The sequence below is a fragment of the Camelina sativa genome, chromosome 1 (assembly GCF_030686135.1).
Source record: "Camelina sativa cultivar CO46 ecotype springtype chromosome 1, ASM3068613v1".
In the NCBI taxonomy this organism is placed as follows: Eukaryota; Viridiplantae; Streptophyta; class Magnoliopsida; order Brassicales; family Brassicaceae; genus Camelina; species Camelina sativa.
The window spans coordinates 6,962,157-6,983,539 of NC_141880.1; the positions used below are offsets into that span (position 1 = coordinate 6,962,157).

Consider the following 21,383-nt stretch of genomic DNA (forward strand, 5'->3'; position numbering starts at 1 on the left):
GTGCTTATTGTGTAACAAACCCCACATGATATCATTTTATACTTTCTTCCACATCCACATTTATCTAGACTTTTTTTTCTTAATTTTAAAGTTTATACATCTCTATCCTAATGAGGTATTAACCAGCTATAATTTATTCATTTGTCGGTCTTAAGCTTTATTATAATATATCGTGACAACAAAAATGAAACTTTGATTGGTTATTCACTGTGGTTGTTGTAACGCTTTTTTGTTTGTTTGTGTTATTTTGACCCCAAAAATAATCTGTTTTCGCAATTTTCTTACATTTTGATGATTGTTTGGAAATAACATCGATCAACATTAGAGAACTCATGTAATTTTATTTTTCTCTTACGAGTTTACATATAAAATAGAACAGCATAAAAGCTCGCTCGAGTTTATATCACTAATTGGTCTATATATTTCAATTCTAGACTATTTTCCTTAGTCCAAGTTTTAGATAGAACATATGTAATTTCTTAATTTCCTAGCTCATCCGCAGTTAATTGTCTATGTTACATTTAATCTTCTTTTTTCAATGGAGAATACATATACCTTTCCTTATACTAACAAAACATAGATATAGCTATTTGTTTAATTTTTATATAATCTCTTTTTAAAAAAAAAATTGTCGTCAACTTTTTCATAACATATACGTGTCCTTATCGACATGCAAAAAGGTATGTATATATGTATTTGTACGTGTACTAAAATAAAAGGCTTAGAATAGTCGGAGAGAAAGCGAAAGATGATGATGAGTCATAGAGACCATTCACCAGCTTATATAAGTAGTAAATCCACTAACATGAATAATATTCAACTGAGAAACTCCGATCAAGAATATTCATTCACAAGAGAAAAGGTATTATTAACCTCCGATTCTCATTTGGTTTCTTATGTTGTTTTCGTTTTTTGGATGCTCTTCTTTTGTTGGTTATTCTTTTTAAAGCTGCAAGAATCATGTGTTCAAAGATACCTAAATTATCTTAGTACTTGTTAATTATCAAAAACTCATGACTTAAAGTTGTACGTACATATATTAGTAGGATCATAAAAGCATAATATTATGGTGCTTTTACCGGCGTTTTTGGACGGATTTGCGAGAACCGTATCGACAAAGAAAGGTAAAATTCCTCCGGAAAATGAAGATGGAGGGAGAGAGATCGCAAAATCGATGATAAAAGATTCCAAGAAGAACTCGACTTTGCTCGGTACTTCAGGATGTGTTAGTTCTGAAAGCTCTAAGAGATTTACCTCTATTTGTTCTAATAGAGGTGAGAAAGGAATCAACCAAGATCGTGCCATCGTTTGGGAGGTACAATTTTTATAAACACTATATGTTAGGTAATTCTTCTTTCTTTCCATGAAACGGATTCTATAAACTTTATAAAAAAAAATAGCAAAACGATATGTTGAAATGGAATCATGACATGAACTTACTAAATTGTGTATATATGATTGTTGAGAAGTTTAAAAACTAATTTTATGAATTTATGTTACACTATATGTAGGGATTTGGGTGCCAAGATGACATAACATTTTGTGGCATGTTTGATGGGCATGGACCATGGGGACATGTGATAGCCAAAAGAGTAAAAAAGTCATTTCCATATTCACTGCTTTGCCAATGGCAACAAACTCTTGCTTCCTTATCATCGTCACCGGAATGTTACTCTCCGTTGGATCTCTGGAAGCAAGCTTGTCTCAAAACATTCTCCGTCGTCGATCTTGATCTCAAGATCAATCCTTCCATTGATTCTTACTGCAGCGGTTGCACCGCTCTAATCGCTGTTTTGCAGGTACATATATGTTCTTCTAACCATACAATAACTATTCATTACATACTATATGATATATATAGGCTAATATATAGATGTTCGGAGAGTATTTAATCTTACTAATGTTGAAGTTTGTTTTTGGTATTATAAGGGTGATCATCTTGTTATAGCAAATGCTGGTGACTCAAGAGCTGTACTAGCAACAACTTCTGATGACGGAAACGTAGTACCGGTTCAGCTCTCAGTAGACTTTAAACCGAACATTCCCGGTATAGTTCTAGAAGCCTTTTCATATTTACAGTTTAAATATTTCGATGAAAAGATTCGATAAAATAGAAAATGACAATTGGTAAGTAATCTTTTCCGGTTAAAACAGAGGAAGCAGAACGGATTAAACAAAATGATGGACGATTGTTCTGCCTAGACGATGAACCGGGGGTGTACCGGGTTGGTATGCCGAATGGAGGATCACTCGGTTTAGCTGTTTCAAGAGCATTCGGAGATTACTGCCTTAAAGACTTCGGTTTAGTATCTGAACCGGAAGTAACATACCGAAAGATAACCGACAAGGACCAGTTTCTCATCTTGGCCACCGATGGGGTAATCTCATATCAATCTACTCTCATTTGTATCATAATCAAATTTGATAAAACGTATATAATTGTGTACTAATATGCATGTGTGTGTATGTAGATGTGGGATGTGATGACGAACGATGAGGCAGTGGAGATAGTAAGAGGAGTTAAAGAGAGAAGAAAGAGCGCAAAGAGATTAGTAGAGAGAGCTGTGGTGCTTTGGCGTAGGAAGAGAAGAAGCATCGCCATGGATGATATTTCTGTTCTCTGTCTCTTCTTTCGCCCTTGTTAGTTTTTACTTTTTACTCTCTCCTTTAGCCTCTATGACTATATTATTAGCATATACATTTTATCAATGTATTTTGAGCGTCAATGAACAAACAAAAATGTGATATATACATTTACATAGGATAATAATAGATATTGTGAGGAGAGTGGTTGAGAATGGAGAGATGGGTGAGTAAGAGTTTCATCATGGTTTTTTTTTTTTTTTTTTGTAAATTTGGTATGTAATGGATCATAACTTCATATGTTGATCATTGTTATTGGCAACCAAATCTTACTATACAATCCTCTAGGGGTCTCTCGTAACATTTAAATGGCAGGATTAAGCAGTGAATCAAATGCATCGCTCCGATCAATAGACAATAGTAGTTCCTAGTACAAAACTATGAGAAATCTAAGTAAGATGGATTATGAGAATCTAGCCAAATATGAAATACCATGAAATCATCAACTATAAAAAAGAAGGCAATTAACGATTGCGTTTGAATTTTGAGTTACAAAAAAGGCCATTCTCGTGACCGCTGTTTTATAGTTGCAGGAAGATAAACTACAGAACTACATAAGAAGAAAGTAAGGACAAAATTTGCCAAACCCTAGATTCCCAATTCTGAAACTTAGTAACCTGTTTGGAAAAAAACTGAAACCCCACTCTGTTATATTTTGTCGTATGTGTACATTTTAAGGTATTTTCTAGTCTCAGCGCACTAGTCGAGAACACAACAGAGCCAAGTGTTTCAACGATGCTTGGATGCTGTATCATTCAGGTTTTTTGTTTGCTGAGATTTTCAAAGTACCTTCATTCACCAACACCTGAAGCTCTGGTTTAGCCATCTCACGAACTTGAAGATCTTCAGTCTCTAGGAAAGCAGATAGTATCTTTGAACTGCCAAGAAAATGAGATTTAACACAGAGTAAGATTTCAAGACGTCACTAAAAAAACCTAGTTGTTTGCAGATAAATGGATGTATGAGAGGAGTCATTAGGCTAACTAACCAGTGTCCTGCAGCCCACGACCTGCATTTTCCAGACAAGGCCTTCTTAAAGAGAGTGGACGCAAAACCAGGGCAATCCAAGACAAGCCTTCTTATGGTCCGACTTGAGTGAAAGTTTTCCATAATGTGCTCTGAATCCTTCTCAGATTCTTGGGGTTTGGGCTTTGCTGCTACAGAACTAATAGCTTCGTACAGCTCGCACAGCTTCTCGCTCAGAGATGGGCAAAGAATACCATCAGCGCCTCCGACTGCAACCTGATACAAAAAACGTGAAAAAAGAGGAAGGAGATCATCACAAAAGAAAAGAAAGCTGGAAATTAGCATTTGTTAGCAAAACATATGATCTATCCGGGGGAGTGATTGAACTTCAACAGATATTGAATGTCAGTAGCATCTGCTATGAGAGGTAGATTAGAGTGATTTACCCCCTAACGTTTTTATAACAGGACTATAACCGACGAAAGATGTTGATACGTTTGAGACTACACATCCTCCCATACTCTACCAGTACCGAAGGAAGAAGAAGCAAAGCCCAAGTGGCTAGTAGTCCATCACAATGGATCCAGTAGCTCCAAGAAGATGTAGTGGGCCTTGGAGAGAGAGTTTATCTAAAGTAAGGAATAAGAGTCACTATCTTTCTGCAGAAGACTGTAACGGATCTTTTGTGTGGGGACAAGGGGCTCAAGAGTAGTACTTATGTAGTAGGTGGGTGAGGGTTGTTTTTATCGATCTTTTGGGTGAAACATTGTAAGGGGGAGGGAAGAGACTCCATCAAACATATCTCTTGGTTGTAACCGTTGTCTTTTATCAAAGAGTACTTCTTATCATTGTCGTTGGTTCTGTTCTAAGGTTTTTTACAAATACAAAACGTATCAGATGTGATAAAACAATTTTCAGTACCTCATACAAGACCTCTTTGCCAATGTTAGACTTGAGGAATTCCTCGGCGTTCTCCACGCACACATCAATAAGACTCTGTCCAGCAAATCAAAAATGATCCGTGAGCAAGTAATAAAACTAAATTATATCAGAAAACAATCAAGAAACTGAAAACTGAGTCACCACGTCACACAGACCTCAGCAAGGCCACTGTTGACGAGCAACTCCCGTCTTCTCACAAGGGGATCTTTTTTACCGCCTGCAGCTTTGACGTTTTCTTCATGATCTGAATGTTCAGTTACTGTATCTTCTTGTTCATCCTTCGTCTCCTCACCAGATTCGTTACCATATGCGTCCTTTGTTAGAGAGGATGTCTCTGACTTATCCTTAAAGAATGGAAAAGGTAGACAGGGTTTTAGATCCAGTAAAAATTCATAAGAATGAATAACTCTAGCATTTTAATTGAAAAGATAGTTCGGGATATATCATCATACCTTTGAGCAAAGTGATGGAACAGACAGATCAAGAGAGGCCAAATCATCATGGCTGAAATAACGTGAAGAATTCGGACGCAGTAGCTGCAATAGCGATCTCCTACCATTCTGCAGACACAATTTTGAAGCAAACGTTAAGGAAGAAAAAAATTACAGGAAGATTCCAACATATTAATTTAGAAAGGCCTAAAATACAAAGGACCAAAATTATGTACAAAATGGAACCAACAAAAGGTAGATGTCATCAGATCCAAGAAAAGATAAGGTAAAATTTCATCTCAGAATAGTTTCATATATAAGGAACACAAACCTTGTCCATAACAAGATCCTTTAAGGTGGGCTCAAGCTCACGGACAATTATCTGTGTATGATTAAACAAGTTTCAGAAGAATTAGAACATAAGCATATAGACTTCCAGCATCTTTTATTTGGCTCAGTGAAACTACCTTGGTCACGAGCTTTGTGTCATCAACTATTGAAAAAATACATGCAAGCACCTAAGAACACATGGTAGACAAGGAGTTATTATCTAAAAGACAAATACAAACCGACAGTGAAGTACTATTAGTGGTAAATCAAAAAGAAAATAATTAAAGGCCTCCTTACCATACTTCCAAACTGATCAAAAGCCACCTTTTGAACATGATCTTTCATTGCTTTGATAATCATCTTTCTCTCCTGCAAAGAATATGATTTAGAGAGAGCAGAAATTCGACTTATAAGTTTCCTTTGGAAACCTCTACCATCAGTCTTTTGCACTAGAGGTCAAAACAGATGTCAACCATGAAAATCTGTTTACAAGTTTGATTTGATATTGACATTTAAATCACGATTTACATATACAACCATTAAAAGAGAAAGGAAAACTTAGGATCAATGTACTTCAAAAGAGAAGACATCAGATTTACAAATGAAACCCATAATATGAGGTACGCCTTGAATTATAAGTTAAGGAGTAAAAGAAAAACGACGAGGATGTGTACCTTAGCGCTTCCATGTTTAATACAAAGCATGGCAAGCCTAGAACCATCACGAGTATGAACCATACGCAAAAGAAGGGACCCTGTCAGTAGCTGAAGCACATCTGCAGCAGAAGTCTACGGAACAAAAATCCATTTAGTATTATAACAAAGGACTCTAATGCAAATTTATACTCCCAAACACACACACATATATATATATATATATAAAATATATAATAATATACCTTATCAGCTATTGTCAGGTATTCAATCAGCAATTTGTGTATGATAGTATGGTCGACAATTCCCTTCTCAAGAATCGGTTGGATAATAGCAGCCATGTGTCGGTTAACTGAATCTTTTTGCAGTCCTAGCTTAGCGATGATGTCTACCACCCTGAACCACATTCAGTAACTCTTAATATATGTTCAACACATGACAATAAAGAGCAATATCGAGTTTGTAATTACCATCGCAAATAACAAAAAGGAAAGCCAAGGGATTCCTAGTTCTCTAGATATAAATACAAGAGACCTGGCTTTTCTATTTCTTATGAGCTAGGGTGAAGACAAGGAAGATAAATGACATTTTACCTTTTTTCGGTAGTTGAGGCCAAGCCCTTGAATAACTGAAGCTCTGTAGAATACAACTCTGCAAGGAGTTTTTGTTTTTGTGCTGCAGTTCCCAGATGGTATGCATGCTCAACAACTTGAGAAAAAAAAAAAAGTGAGCTTCAAAAGAAACAAAAAATGCTATGCGCATCATATTACATAAAATATTTAATTTGTGTAAGCAAGTCGTACAAAAGTATATATGTTGAAACATCAATATGTTACATCAGTATAGCCTACATACCAACAGATCCGAACAGGTGACGGAGGAGATGAGCAACACGTCCCCGGAGGCTGGATATACAAGCTGTCAGCTGCTGCTTAGATGCTGCACAAATAAATCACTCAAATTAACAGTTTGTATAAGCAAGCATACAACTAGCTGTATATTCAACTTGAGTAGTTAGAGCCTTTACCTCCATCCAACATCTTCTTTAATAAAAAAACAGCATATTTATTAGAGGCAAGGGTAAGAAAGCGTGGCTGGAGTTCTGCGAAGATAGTGTCTCTTTCAGCTTGTGAGCAAAACTTTACACAAGTCTAGGCAACAGAAGAAAACAACAGACCAAATTTTGTAAGATATATGTTCTTAGGAATTTGGCAGCCTTTATTCCATAAAACTCAAAGAAGCAAAAACACACCTGGAGTACACGGGATGAAACATGTGAGCCTGCAATCTCTGGAACCTTCCCCTTCATCTTTCTTATAGCTTCAGATACAAGCCTAACAAATAGTTTTTGAAAACAAAGATTAATAATCAAACAAACAAAATGTAGAACGTTTTAAATCCTAAGGCATCCTTTATTGAATACTAACTTTGAACGATCCTCCTTGCCAATGTCACGGCGCCTCATCTTCTCCCATAGAGATCCAAGCTCCTGTTATATATAGTAATGAAAGTGAAGATCAGTTCTATGCACGCTCCTGATTTAAAGCGCTTGAGGCATACACTTTTATCAATCCTCTGTTTCAATAACTACAAGAAACAAAAAAAAAAAAAAAAAAAAAAAAAAATCTCAATTTTACAAAAAGATACATACTTGCTCAAGAGTGTAATGAGGCTTTCTCTTCTTCTTCCTAGCTTCTGTTAGCTCCTGCAATCCAAATCAAAAAAACACATTCAATAAGAATCAGAAACCATATTCTAATTCCAACTTGGCTTAAAATCAGAAACCATATTCCATATCCAAAAAAAAAAAAAAATGTTTTTTACCTTAGCTTGTACACGAAGCTCCTTCTTCGATAGCTTAACGTTCTGATGCTCCTTGTCACCAGAAGATTTAGGTTTACCAAAATTAGGTTTAACATTTTGGTCTCCAGACACCAGCTTTGGCTTCTTCGATTTCTGAGACACGAATTTGTCAGAGCTTTCGGTATCCTTCCTCTTGGTCGATTTCTGCGTTTTCAGACCTTTGGAAGACATCGTTGATAATAAAAATAAAAGCTTGAGTTGAAACTGTAATGGTGGTGTCTGTGTGTAAGAAGAGAGATAGAGAAAGGGGTCCGAAAGGGTTTTACAATTTCTAGGGTTTTTGAGTGAGAACAAGATAGAGACGGCGATACACACAAGACAAAAGTACCAAAATAAGGCTCCCGCTTCTTTAAAATTACTGCTTTGCCATTAACCGGTCCGGTCCGGTCCGATTCTGCATCAAAATCAATTAGCATCTCGGTTTACTGCCAAATCTTTTCGGGGGTGTTATTCAACCTTGGATTTTAATGGAGTTGGGTGTATTTCAAAATTCAGCGTTATTCAATTAGGTATTTTTAAAAGTATAATAAAATCTGCTGTTATTGGATTTAACATTTGTTAGATAATTTTAAATCACTTATAAAATCGTTGTTATTCTATTTCCAATGGATTTTGTTTCACTTTAGATTTTAACGTATTTTACATCCAAAACATAAACAAACACAATCCTAACAATTTTTAAGTATTTCATCTCTCTTTTCATAATTATTTCTCCCAATAAAATCAATTCGTTGTCGTCGACGATCATCGTCATCGTCATCGTCGTCGTTATCATCGTCGTCGTCATCATCCTCATCATCATCGTCCTCGTCATCGTCGTTGTCGTCATCATTATTACGCGAAAATTTGACTCTCAAATTTTCTTCATGTTTACCTCTTTTTTGTTTCATAAGTTATTTGAGAGTTTTGTTCTGCATAAGTAGTTATACCCGCTGGAAAATAAAATTAATGTTTTATCAACATTGCTGATAAGAACAACATGGCCAAAGGAAAGGCGTACAGCAAGCTATCAACATTCACTAAGAACTTTGTGAAGGACCACCTGTTACCGAAAATGTTTGTGAACTACAGGAAAGGCGTACAACAAGCTATATCAAGTAACCCCATAAACTATATAGATTTGATCATAGATGCTAATGCAGATGCTTATATATTTTAATTCGATATAAGAATTGAGTTGTTATTAGTTTCTCCTAAATTTAGTCTGATCATGGGACAGAAACTTATGGATTGTGTAGTATCCTCTCAAAAGATCCAGGGAGGAAGGACAATCAAGCCTACTCAAAGAGCTCAAGAAATGCAATGGACTAAGGTAGGTGGGCTTAACGTAATTTAACAGTTGCATTACCAACTAAAGGTAATGTAACGTAATTAAACAGTTCGATTAGTTTAATTAGTTGGTTTTAATTCACAACATAATTTATGGATAAGTTATATATATTTTTTTTTACTTTCAAAAATAAAATAAAAAGTCCACTAGTAAATAAATGACTTTCAAAACGATGAGTAAAGCTTTTCAAATCCACTAATGACATCCAAATCCACGTTTAAAGCGTTTATAAAACCATTTGACTCTAAAATCCACTAATATTTTAAATCTATTAAAAACCTTTGTTGAATAACACCCCCTAGTTTCTGCCAGATTTTGACCATACGATGTTGATTTAAAGAGAGTAACGGTGCCATGGTTATTACTTCTTTCTTTTCACCTAATTGCTAATGAGAGCTTCCACAGTAAAAATTCCAAGAAGCATTCGGCTGTCGTTTCAAAGAAATGTTGGAAAAGCCAAGGAGAGAGTTATCACATACATATACTGATATACAGTACTACTTTCATTCACTATATCCTTTGGAAATGCAAGGATGATGAATATAGCAGGTTTTGAGAAGCCAGCTAATTAAGTGATAATAATAATAATAATAAATTGATGATGACAAAAATAAAACATAGATAAGGCTTTGTAAATTTTAATGGACTACGTAATCAATCTGGTTGCCTCTTTGGTGCAGCTTAGTTGATTTGGACTGAGCTTGGAACATAAGTAGAGCACATAACTGGGGAACCAGATTTAAATGTAGATTCTCCAAGATCTACTTTTTTCAAGTATCCATCCTTTCCAGTGATATAAGCTGCGTAGCGGAAGTGGTCGTGATCAGGTTCATCCATGTCTCTACCAAAAACCACCGCGACTCTCTTCTCCTCGTCAACAAAGAAACTTCCATGTTCAAATGGGTATTGGTAACTAGTATGTGGATTAATATTCACCGTTAAGAACAAGTTGCTCCACCACCACACCTTGCCAGGGTCAATCTCGTCCATAATCCATATCTCCATATGTAATGAACCACGCCGTTGAAATAACACTGCAAGTTGCTCATCTCTGACACTAGATATACTCACGGTATCTTCAGCAACAGGGTGAATAGGCAAACCCAGATGCGGTCCAAATCTCTCCGTTGTAAAATCAAAACAAAGTAAAAAACAAGAACCTCCTAGATTTTTACTTTGAACAAACCAGTAAGCATTCCCCTTGAGAGACACGCCACGTTGATGAAAAGGTAGATTCCAGCGAGGTGTGTCCTGAACATCCTCCCATGAGTTAGAGTCAAGATTGTAGATTTGAAACTGACCAAATAGATTCCTTTCATGACTCATGTCGTGAACATCCAAATACCTCAAAATCTTGTGAATTCGATGCGATTTGCTCGATACCCCAAATAGTTGTCCTTTCTGCCGTCAGAGTTTCTAGGTTCAATCCACTTTGCTTGTCCACAACAAGGGTTCCAAACCACAAGCCTCGGATTACATTCTTTGGTGATGCACAACAACAAACCACTACAGTGGAAGACTCTAGATATATCGACTCCATCTACATCGTTTAGGCTAATCAGTTTACCTTCTCGCTTTATAGATGTGTCAACATTTTCGTCATTGTGAATTCCACGGAGATCAAAGCTCATTAGATAAACCTTAAAATCCATTATTATGATCGCCAGAGACTCATGCTTTGTTGCTGCCTTTGCTTTAACGACATCATGTATCTTTCTAAAGCTCAATCGTTTGGATAAAGTGTTCCAGTTTTTGCAAGTAGACTGCACTGCCTTACGAGATGTCAACGGAACTCTCAAGATCACATCCTCTACCAAATCCTGTGTAAGATCGGACATCGCCGCCATTGTTGAATCTGTCGTTGCCAAGTTAGGTTAAGCTTCGAAAACTCTTCTCCTCTTCAAGAAGACAATAGAAGAAGACATCAAGACATAGAAAGCTGCTGGACCTATTAGTGGGCTTCAGAATCCTACGGGGCTTTTTAGCATCATCGTATACAAATTTAGGTTTAAAACAAAATAATGTTGTAGTGCCACATAATTTATCTATGTTTACAAGTGAACGTAACTGCCTATTCGTTCTCCTATACACAAAGTGATGTCAGTCAATGATACTGAGAGAGGAGTCATATTAATTATAGTAAGCAAGCCTCTGCTTTCAAGCTCGTGTGCTGCAAAAACATATGGTACCAAGTCACGTGAAACAGAGAGCAATTGCATCGTGCATATATAACAATACTCCTTTCTTTTCAGCTAGCTAGCCAAATGCTTAAAGAGAGCTTCCAAGTATAAAGTCCAAAGAAGGATATTGGAATAAAAGTTGGAACTTGGAATAGCCAATTGAGAAATCAGATAATTAACTGCTTATTTATAATAATTGTTGACTTTATAATTAATCATTAATGATTGAAGATGACAAATATAAAACTGTAAAGTTACATAGGGATTAAACTTCGTAAATGGACTAACTTAATCAACATGATTGCCTCGTGGTGTAGCCTGCTTGATTTGCACTGAGCTTGGAACATAAGGGCACACAATTACTGGGCAATCATAGTTGTATATATATTCTCCAAGATCCACTTTCTTAAAATATCCATCCTCTCTGATGATATAAGCTACGCAGTGCATCTCTAAGTCTCTATCAAAAACTACAACGACTTTTTCCCCTCTGTCAACAAAAAAACTCCCATGTTCAAACGGGAAAGTAAGACGTGTTTTCAGGTTCACAGCTACGAACAACTTGCTCCACGACGCCGCTTCGGGCTCAATCTTATTACTAATCCATATCTCCATCTCTAATGTATCGGATCGCTGACATAACACTGCAAGCTGTTCTTCTCTTACACTAGATAGAGACACACTATCGTCTTGGCGATAGTCAAACGGTAAATCTAGTGGCGGTCCAAATCTCTCCGTTGTGAAATCAAAACAGAGTAAAAAGAAATGTGGGCTGTCTCTTACTCTTACTCGTCCTTCCACTCTTAGTCTGTACATGTTTTGGAAATGTAACTTACATCTGTCTATTGCTCGTCCTCCGAATCTTCGTCCTTCGCCGAATGGTTTCATTCGAGATAAAGAGCAAGATGGCCTTTGCATAAACCAGTTAGTACTCCTTTTAACAAGCCAGTAAGTATTTCCGTTGAGAGACACGTCACGTGTATAAAACCGCAAGTCCCTATCGGGAGTGAGGTAAATATTAATATCCTTCCATGAATCAGGGTTAAAATTGTAGATTTGATACTTAAGACGTCGTTCCTCCATGAGTCCGAAATTATCTTGAAAAATCGAGGTCATTTCCATAGATCTCAAGATTTTGTGGCAACGATGGGACTTCATCTTCTTCTTCTCGTATCCCAGAGCGTACGAGTCCATGTAGCATTCGTGATCAATGGGTTCGATCCACCTTGTTTGCCCACGATAAGGGTTCAAAACCATAAGCCTCGAATTTTTTTTTCTGGTGGTGCATAACAACAAGCCACTGCAGTGAGAGACGCTATATATATATATCATTAACTCCATCTCCATCGTTTAGGCTAATGAATTTAGCTTTTTGATTTATAAATGTTTTAACGTCGTCATCATTGTCAAGTCCACGGAGATTGAAACTCATTAGATCAACACTAGCATTGATCCTCATGATTGCCATAAAATCTCTCTTCTTAGTTGCTGCTCTTGATTTACGGATGTGCTTCTTTGTAAAGCTCCGACGATGTTTGAACAAACCATTCCAGTTTTTGCAAGTAGTTCGCACTGCTCTAAGAGATCTTAACGGAACTCTAGAGAGCACTTCCTCTACCAAATCTAGTGGAAGATCGGACAGCGCCGTTGTTGAATCCTTCATATCCAAGTTAGGTCAAAGCTTCGAATGCTATCGTATCTTCCGGCTACAAAACTTAGAGAATACGTCTGGCTGCATTCGAAGTCTTGAAGGCATAGAAACCTAATGGGTCAATAGTGGATTTCAGAATCTTAGTGGGCTTTTTAATCTACAGTGATGGACTTCGTCGACATCAACAGCAACAACATTGATCGTGATGTGGATGGACGAGAGAGTTTTGTCTAACTAGTTTAAAGTCTGTCTTACATTACATAATCGGGAATTGTTCAGCTTGATAATATAAGCAAACGCATTTCTAAGAACATCACCCGTACCTCAAGTAGCAAAATCAGCTTGATTAGCTTATAGTTATAGAGATAGCTAGTAACGGAAACCCAACAATCATCAGTTTTTTTTTTTCAATTTTTTCTTAAACTTGATCCAAGTAAGTAGTTCTTAAACTTAGAGACGTAAATCCTATGATTACACACGAGACAATTATTTCAACACACCGTCACTTGCAGGAAAAAGGCTTCTCTGGTTATTTTGATTGATATAATATGGTTTCTTTAACGAAAACTAAGCATTTTCCGTGATGAAAAAAATTCTGACCTTGACATGCTTGCCTAGTAAACTTAATAGATAACGATCGTTAGCGAAAATATGTTCACACTTCACACCATGTGGTTCATTAGAGAGATTCAAATTACTAGTTTTTTGTTTATATACTATATGCATACAAAATGGTTACAATCACTCTTTATTTTATTTTTTGTTTTGGTTATCATCAGAATATTTACCCTAGGCCCAATAATAAAACATTAATCATTTATGTTTAAAACATTAATCATATTATCTTTTGGCCCAATAATATTTTATATATTAGAATTTAAATTTCCAAAAACGTGTGCAAAACATATTTGTAAACGTGCAGAACTCAATAAGTTGTAGACCAATAGTATTTTACATATTAGAATTTAAATTTGTAAAAACGCGCTAAACTCAATAACTAACTTGTGAACCCGAATTTGAAAAAACGCGCTAAACTCATTAACTTGTCGACCAATAGTATTTTACATCGTAGGATTTGAATTCTTGAAAAACGCGGGGAACTCATTAACTTGTTGACTAACGGTGTTCTTTTAGGATTTGAATTCCCGAAAAACGCGCGAAACATATTTCTTTAAATTTTGTTTAGTTATTTAATTTTGTTAGATATTTTCATTTATTTAGATTTTTGTCAATAAAAATAAAAGATTTGTTTAATTATGTTTTGAACATTGATCATAAGAAACTTTGATCATTTTGTTTTCTCAAAAAATATGTTTGAAATATGAAGAAAACAAGTTTATGTTTTTTTTTGCTATTGCTTAGATTATTTAATCAAACAAAGAGAGTAAAGTTATTGGCTGGATTTGGTCGCGGCCATTATAGCAGTCGCTCTCAACTCGTTAGATGATGATATATCTATTCCTATTGTCTCACGATATATATAATGAACTCACACGCTTGGAGAGATGAATCACAACAAATATATCGAGACCACGTCATTCCCCCTAAAAAGGCAACAACATGTGGCGGACGCCAGTATCACCTCTGCTCAATTCAGTTCAATTCCATTTCTCGAATCCGCGTGACGTGATCCCTCCCCCCAAAAGAAGGGTTTATATTCTAGTGCTTCGCATCCCACCGTTATATTCCGGTGAAACGCATCGGAAGCCAAACACGTGTTCAAGACAAGTCACATTCGCACAATACCACGTATGAGATCCGGTGGGCTCAACCGTATGAGATAGAAGCCATAAGCAAAGGGGATCAGACCAAACAGCCTAAGCTAACGAGGTTATCAACTTATCAGTGATAAGGGGGATAGCTTATCAAACTACAGTCTGTGTGACAAAACGCATCGAAGAAAGTGGAGAACAAGTCGTACTTTTTTCTTTTTCTTTTTTATTTTTATTTATTTTATTTTTTCTTTTGTGAGTAATATAAATTTGAGATTACTACCTCTCTCTCTGGGGTCAGCTTTTCTTCATTTTTCTTTTTTTTGGTTGGCTTTGCGACGCGAGGAGATGGAGAACTAGAGAAAACCCTAGAAAACCATTTCCCCAACTCGATTTCACAAAAGTTTGACCCTTTACCCATCTTTCAAGAAAAAGCTCACCAGATCGCTTGATTTCTTCTTCTGTGAGTTTGAGAAAAAATGTCGTCTTTGAGCAGAGAGTTGGTTTTCTTAATCCTTCAGTTCTTGGATGAGGAGAAGTTTAAGGAATCTGTTCACAAGTAAGTCTTTCTTGGTTGCTTGTCCACGGCTTCTTTGGTTTCTCTGCCGTAATTTTGATGTTTGGATAAATTTTGGGAATTTGGGTTTGATTTGTGTTTGTGGTGTGGTTGTGTTGTGTAGGTTAGAGCAAGAATCTGGATTCTTCTTTAATATTAAGTACTTTGAAGAGAAAGCTCTTGCTGGAGAGTGGGATGAGGTTGAGAAGTATCTCTCTGGCTTCACTAAGGTCGATGATAATCGTTACTCTATGAAAATCTTCTTTGAGATTAGGAAGCAAAAGTATCTCGAAGCTCTAGATCGGTAATGATTTTCTCTTGTTGTTTGGTCGGATATTTAGACAGACTTGTGTTTCTTGGTTTTGATGCATTTTGTGTGTGTGTGTGTGTGTGGGTTTGTTTTACAGGAATGACAGGGCAAAAGCTGTTGAGATATTGGCTAAAGACTTGAAAGTTTTCGCCACATTTAACGAGGAGCTTTACAAGGAGATTACTCAGCTTCTTACTCTGGACAATTTTAGGTTATTTTTTTGCTTTTGCTTTTGCCTTTGATGTAATTGGATTTTGAAAAGGCTGTCACTTTAGTGTTGACAAGTGTGTTGTTGTTGTGTTTTCTTAGGGAAAATGAACAGTTGTCGAAGTATGGTGATACAAAGTCGGCGAGGACTATAATGTACACTGAGTTGAAGAAGTTGATTGAAGCAAATCCTCTGTTTAGGGAGAAGCTAGCCTTCCCCACTTTCAAAGCTTCTCGCCTGAGAACTTTGATCAATCAAAGGTGAACTATGAGTTGTAATTTTTATTTTTTTTTGATAGAGATGAGTTAAGTGTGTTGACATGTGTGTTTTTGGGAATTGCAGCTTGAACTGGCAGCACCAGCTATGCAAAAATCCAAGGCCTAATCCTGACATCAAAACATTGTTCTTGGATCACTCTTGCTCACCAGCAAATGGTGCTCGTGCACTCACTCCTGTGAATCTTCCAGTTGCTGCTGTTGCAAGGCCTTCAAACTTTGTTCCTCTTGGAGTGCATGGTGGAGTAGGATCACTTACCCACCTTCCACCTTTTTTTTGTTTTAACTTAATGTTTTGATTCTGAGTGTTGACGAAACCATCGTATCTGTGCAGCCTTTCCAACCTAATCCTGCTCCAGCTCCTAATGCCAATGCTTTAGCTGGATGGATGGCAAACCCTAATCCTTCTTCATCAGTACCATCTGGTGTTGTGGCTGCATCCCCATTTCCTATGCAGCCAAGTCAAGGTATATTTAATGTTTCTTGTGTTTTGGATATTATTAGAGTTGTTAGGAAATAAAATCTAAGACCTGAATTCTGTTTCTGTATTTGCTCACAACAGTTAATGTGCTGAAACACACTCGGGGACCGTCAAACTCTCTAGGACTGATGGATTATCAAAATCCTGATCACGAACAACTCATGAAACGCTTGCGGTCTGCACAAACCTCCAATGAGGTACTTATTTTGTGGTCTGCATGAAACGCTTGAAACGCTTGCGGTCTGCATGAAACGCTTGCGGTCTGCACAAACCTTGTTTTTGAAATGCTTAATGAGCAAAAAATCTCTTGTTGCTTTGGAGTAATGTTGAGTATGACTCTACTTTTCAAACACAGGTTACATACCCTGCTCACTCTCATCCTGCTGTGTCACTTGATGACCTCCCTAGAAATGTCGTGAGTACAATCCGCCAAGGGGCGGTGGTGATAAGCATGGATTTCCACCCTTCTCATCACACTCTACTCGCTGGTTAGTCTTTTGTTAACATGAAAAGCTTAGTAAAGTTGAGCTTATTATTTGGATCTTGTTATATAACTTGTCTATTGCTTTGTAGTTGGTTGTTCAAGCGGCGAAGTCACCTTGTGGGAAGTTGGATCCAGAGAGAAGGTTGTCACCGAGTCTTTTAAGATATGGAATATGGCAGCTTGTTCTGGGATCTTTCAGGTTTTTCTTTCTTCTTCCATCGTTTTTATTTTAAATTCCTAGAAACATACTTTAACACTAACCTAATCCAGCTTTTAAGTGATGATTTTTGTTAATATGGTGATTGCATTTTCTTTCCCAGGGTTCTATTGTTAAAGACCCATCGATATCTGTCACTCGTGTAGCATGGAGCCCAGATGGAAATTTGATTGGTATGGTAAATGGAGATTGTTCTCCCCAAAACCGTTTCAAAGATATAGATGTAGTTTCAAGTAGACACGAAGTTTGAACTTGGGTATTGTTTTCTGTGTACAGGGGTTTCGTTTACTAAACATTTGTACCATGTGTATGCCTACCAAGGCTCGGACCTGCGTCAACACCTCGAGGCATGTTTAAATCTTTTCTTGTGTACTTTGTTTATTTTCTTTGTTTCATTTGTGCTAAACTTTCCATCAATCATTTGTTTCTTTGTATTAGATTGATGCTCATGTAGGCTGTGTGAATGACTTGGCGTTCGCCTACCCAAACAAACAAATGTGTGTTGTGACTTGTGGGGATGACAAATTGATCAAGGTGGGTTAGGATTGTCACTTTGAATTTTGGTTTTTATTATTATTTTCATATCTAATTATGAGATTCCTTAGGTGTGGGATTTGAGTGGGAAGAAGCTTTACACTTTTGAAGGCCATGAGGCACCGGTTTATTCCATTTGCCCTCATCAGAAGGAAAACATTCAGGTAAAGGCATCTCTTGTTTTAAAAGACCTGAAGCTTTCACTTTCGTCTTTTTTTTTGTGTGTAATATATTCTTCTTTTTTTTACTATGCAGTTTATATTCTCAACTGCTCTTGATGGTAAGATCAAGGCTTGGCTCTATGATAATGTTGGTTCTCGGGTTGATTACGACGCACCAGGACAGTGGTGTACAACGATGCTATACAGTGCTGATGGAAGCAGGTATATCATTCTTATTTGAAGAGCTAGAGTTGAATATTATGTCTCTGTCATAAATTCAAAATCTCCTGAACAGTTTATATAAGCTCAAATTAAGTAAACAACTGCTGTGTTTTTAGATTATTTTCTTGTGGGACGAGTAAAGATGGAGACTCTTTCCTTGTTGAGTGGAATGAGAGCGAAGGTGCCCTAAAGAGGACTTATGTAGGCTTTAGGAAGAAATCAGCTGGAGTTGTTCAGGTTGATACAACCCGTAACCGTTTCTTGGCTGTTGGTGAAGAAAATCAAGTAAAATTCTGGGACATGGACAATACAAATCTGTTGACAACTGTTGAGGCTGAAGGAGGACTTCCGGTATGAAATTCTTGCCCAAAATATTCGTCTTGGATACTTGTATATATATAGTCCTATCGTATTCTTGAGCCTGTTGCTTTACTAATGGTACGTATTGCTTATATCAGAGTCTACCCCGATTGAGATTCAACAAGGAAGGGAATCTTCTTGCAGTTACCACCGCAGATAATGGATTCAAGATCCTTGCAAATACTGATGGTCTTAGAACCTTAAGAGCATTTGAAGCTCGGTCTTTTGAAGCATCTAAAGCATCCATTGATATGAAGGTTGGAATAATTCGTTTTCATGTTATACTTGTAATCTTTTTATTACCTATGCCTTTCGTCCAGTTTTAACTCGAGGGTCAATGCTGGTGATTCAGGTATCCACTTCCGCAATGGCTCCAAGCATCAGCCCAGCTATTGGTAAAATTGAACACATGGACGCAGACTCTCCTGCAAGGCCAACCCCAATTCCTGTATGTATAAGAATTTAGTAGATTTTTTTTGCTATATATTCTCATATTTCAATCAAGAATCCTTAATCTATGGACTCATTCCCTGACTAAACTGATTTAAATGGGAAGATTAGAATTGTGGCCTAAGTTCAAACGATTGTGGTTCTGTTTTTTGAGTAATTCATAATATGTACACTTTGCTTGTCATCCAACTTTGGTGTTATTATGTATGTAGAATGGAATTGAAGCAATGTCAAGAAGTATGGAAAAACCAAGAATCTTGGAGTCTGTTGATAAGTCTAAACCGTTGGAGCTCACGGAAATTGTCGATCCGACTCAGTGCAGACAAGTGACAATGCCAGATAGCAAGGATTCTGTTAGCAAGGTTTGTTGTCGTCTCAGCTTGAAATTTTCCATCAAAAGTTCTGTTCATTAGTAAATATCTTGGAATAATTTTTTGCTGCTATATCAAAATTCTAAAGGTTGCTCGGCTTCTCTATACAAATTCTGGCGTTGGCGTTTTGGCGCTCGGATCAAATGGAGTGCAAAGAATATGGAAATGGAGCCGCAATGAGCAAAATCCAACTGGGAAGGTGATCCACTTTTAAATTCTACACCTCATGTTGTTTGCCGATATATGAGAGTTGTTGAGTCACTTATTTGAAGCTCTCTTGCGTAAGTGTCTGAAAGTGTGTCTCTTTATTTTGAAGGCAACTGCTAGTGTAACTCCACAGCATTGGCAGCCTAGCAGCGGTCTCCTAATGACAAATGATGTTCCAGAGAATCCTGAAGGAACTGTTCCGTGTATAGCTCTTTCTAAGAATGACTCGTACGTCATGTCAGCTTGTGGTGGAAAGGTTTCGCTATTCAATATGATGACTTTCAAAGTAAGAGTCTTTATCAGACTTTTGTTTTGTTTCTGGACAACATATCTGTAAATATGCGAGCTAAGTGGCATGTTTCACATGGTTCACAGGTAATGACGACTTTCATGTCACCGCCACCTGCTTCAACGTTCTTGGCTTTTCATCCTCAAGATAATAACATTATCGCAATCGGGATGGAGGACTCAAGTATACATATCTACAACGTCAGGGTAGATGAGGTATCATACGTGGTTTACTAAACTTGTGTTGTAATTGCCGACTCACCTTGTAAATGAATCTGTAATGTAATATCTTTCATAATCTATAGGTGAAAACAAAGTTGAAAGGTCACCAGAAGCATATTACCGGTCTAGCTTTCTCTAAGGCGCTCAACATTCTCGTCTCTTCTGGTGCAGATGCTCAGGTAACGCAAATTTTTGTTTCTAAAATGCTTTTGAAAGCTGTTGTGCTCATCTTGTCTTGTAACCTCACAAATTCCTTCTTACAGCTCTTCTTCTGGACCGCTGATTCGTGGGAAAAGAAAAAATCTTCAGCGATCCAGCTACCTCCTGGAAAAGCACCAGTAGGCGACACACGAGTCCAGTTTCACAATGACCAAATTCATTTATTGGTTTCCCATGAGACACAGCTTGCCATCTATGATGGGTCAAAGATGGAGTGTATTCATAAGGTAAACCAGAAAATCGTTTGTTTTTACCGCCACATCTATTCTTTTCTTAGAACAAAACTGAGTCTGACATTCCTTGTCATATTTGTGCAGTGGGTGCCACAAGAAGCTCTCTCTTCACCCATAACCTCTGCTTCTTACTCATGCAACAGCCAGCTGGTTTATGCGTCATTTGCTGATGGAAACATTGCAGTGTTTGATGCTGAAACATTGAGACTCAGATGTCGCATTGCTCCATCAGCTTACATGCCTCAACCAACACCGAACAGGTACCCGTGTTTTACAAAACCTTCATATAAAGCTCCTATAGTTCTGACCGTTTTGATTTGGTGAACTTATTGTGCTTTCTTTTGCTTCTGTGATAGTGCACCGATCATACCCCAAGTGATCACAGCTCATCCCCAAGAAGCGAATCAATTTGCTGTTGGACTCTCTGATGGTTCGGTCAAAGTGATTGAGCCATCAGAACTTTCAAGGAGATGGGGTGTTGGCATCGTGGCTGGTTTAGATAAAGCAGGGGCCGAAAATGGACGACCTTCTAGTTCGTCGGCGGCTAACAACTCAAGTTCAGATCAGATTCAAAGGTAAAAATAGTGGTGTCAGTTAAGTAAGTTAGTTGACATATATCTTTTTAAAGAGATTTGGATTGTAAAGTTGTGATAGCTTGTGCCGTTTTTGTAAATCAGATTCATAAATTTAATCAGGCGGTATTAGAACAAGTTTTAAAAGGCTATAATCTTGATTGTAGTAGCTTTTGATGTATGGATTTGTCAGATATCTGAGAATTTCAATTTTTATTTATTATTAGTCTGAGTGCCCAGTTTCTTCCCGAAGGTAATTATAGATTTTAATTTTTGTTATTAGTATTTTGAGTTTTGGCAAGACATAAAATC

The 21,383-nt window shown here is 37.1% G+C and overlaps 3 protein-coding genes and 4 pseudogenes across 6 annotated transcripts; 2 read left to right on the plus strand and 5 right to left on the minus strand.

The window, feature by feature from the left end:
- Positions 1–723: 723 nt before the first annotated feature.
- Positions 724–2,923, plus strand: LOC104781642 (putative protein phosphatase 2C 41). Of its 4 annotated transcripts, none has more exons than XM_019246717.2 (6): positions 724–862; positions 1,047–1,315; positions 1,512–1,799; positions 1,930–2,047; positions 2,155–2,378; positions 2,472–2,923. In XM_019246717.2, exons 2-6 carry the CDS (start codon positions 1,067–1,069, stop codon positions 2,643–2,645), a joined length of 1,053 nt encoding a protein of 350 aa, XP_019102262.1. In that variant the 5' UTR covers positions 724–862; positions 1,047–1,066; the 3' UTR covers positions 2,646–2,923. The 4 variants fall into 4 exon arrangements, with proteins under 4 accessions (XP_019102262.1, XP_010504668.1, XP_087363830.1 ...); XM_010506366.2 differs by having other exon boundaries at positions 733–862; positions 1,044–1,315; XM_087507704.1 differs by having other exon boundaries at positions 744–862; positions 1,044–1,344.
- A 167-nt stretch (positions 2,924–3,090) lies between these two features.
- Positions 3,091–8,148, minus strand: LOC104781653 (pumilio homolog 24). The gene is made up of 17 exons (XM_010506376.3): positions 7,790–8,148; positions 7,617–7,670; positions 7,393–7,454; positions 7,218–7,299; positions 6,993–7,116; positions 6,821–6,904; positions 6,559–6,673; positions 6,211–6,361; positions 5,987–6,100; positions 5,610–5,681; positions 5,450–5,500; positions 5,314–5,364; positions 5,004–5,111; positions 4,707–4,895; positions 4,531–4,605; positions 3,632–3,885; positions 3,091–3,521 (listed from the first exon to the last, which is right to left on the minus strand). The coding sequence occupies exons 1-17, from the start codon at positions 7,997–7,999 to the stop codon at positions 3,395–3,397; spliced, it is 1,923 nt and encodes a 640-aa protein (XP_010504678.2). The 5' UTR covers positions 8,000–8,148; the 3' UTR covers positions 3,091–3,394.
- Positions 8,149–9,839: 1,691 nt separating this feature from the next.
- On the minus strand, positions 9,840–10,484 carry LOC147949619 (putative F-box protein At3g17620 pseudogene; annotated as a pseudogene).
- Positions 10,485–10,504: 20 nt separating this feature from the next.
- LOC104705134 (F-box protein At3g17320 pseudogene) lies at positions 10,505–11,005 on the minus strand (annotated as a pseudogene).
- Positions 11,006–11,626: 621 nt separating this feature from the next.
- LOC104705145 (F-box/kelch-repeat protein At3g16740 pseudogene) lies at positions 11,627–12,595 on the minus strand (annotated as a pseudogene).
- Positions 12,596–12,653: 58 nt separating this feature from the next.
- Positions 12,654–13,001, minus strand: LOC147949620 (putative F-box protein At2g11200 pseudogene; annotated as a pseudogene).
- A 1,687-nt stretch (positions 13,002–14,688) lies between these two features.
- On the plus strand, positions 14,689–21,303 carry LOC104781668 (topless-related protein 2). The gene is made up of 25 exons (XM_010506395.3): positions 14,689–15,260; positions 15,382–15,561; positions 15,665–15,778; positions 15,877–16,035; positions 16,118–16,295; positions 16,385–16,517; positions 16,613–16,728; positions 16,887–17,019; positions 17,105–17,214; positions 17,336–17,405; positions 17,509–17,579; positions 17,671–17,766; positions 17,838–17,930; positions 18,022–18,149; positions 18,266–18,500; positions 18,608–18,766; positions 18,862–18,957; positions 19,172–19,321; positions 19,419–19,529; positions 19,647–19,823; positions 19,913–20,041; positions 20,131–20,226; positions 20,311–20,493; positions 20,584–20,759; positions 20,856–21,303. The coding sequence occupies exons 1-25, from the start codon at positions 15,181–15,183 to the stop codon at positions 21,076–21,078; spliced, it is 3,396 nt and encodes a 1,131-aa protein (XP_010504697.2). The 5' UTR covers positions 14,689–15,180; the 3' UTR covers positions 21,079–21,303.
- Positions 21,304–21,383: the final 80 nt, after the last annotated feature.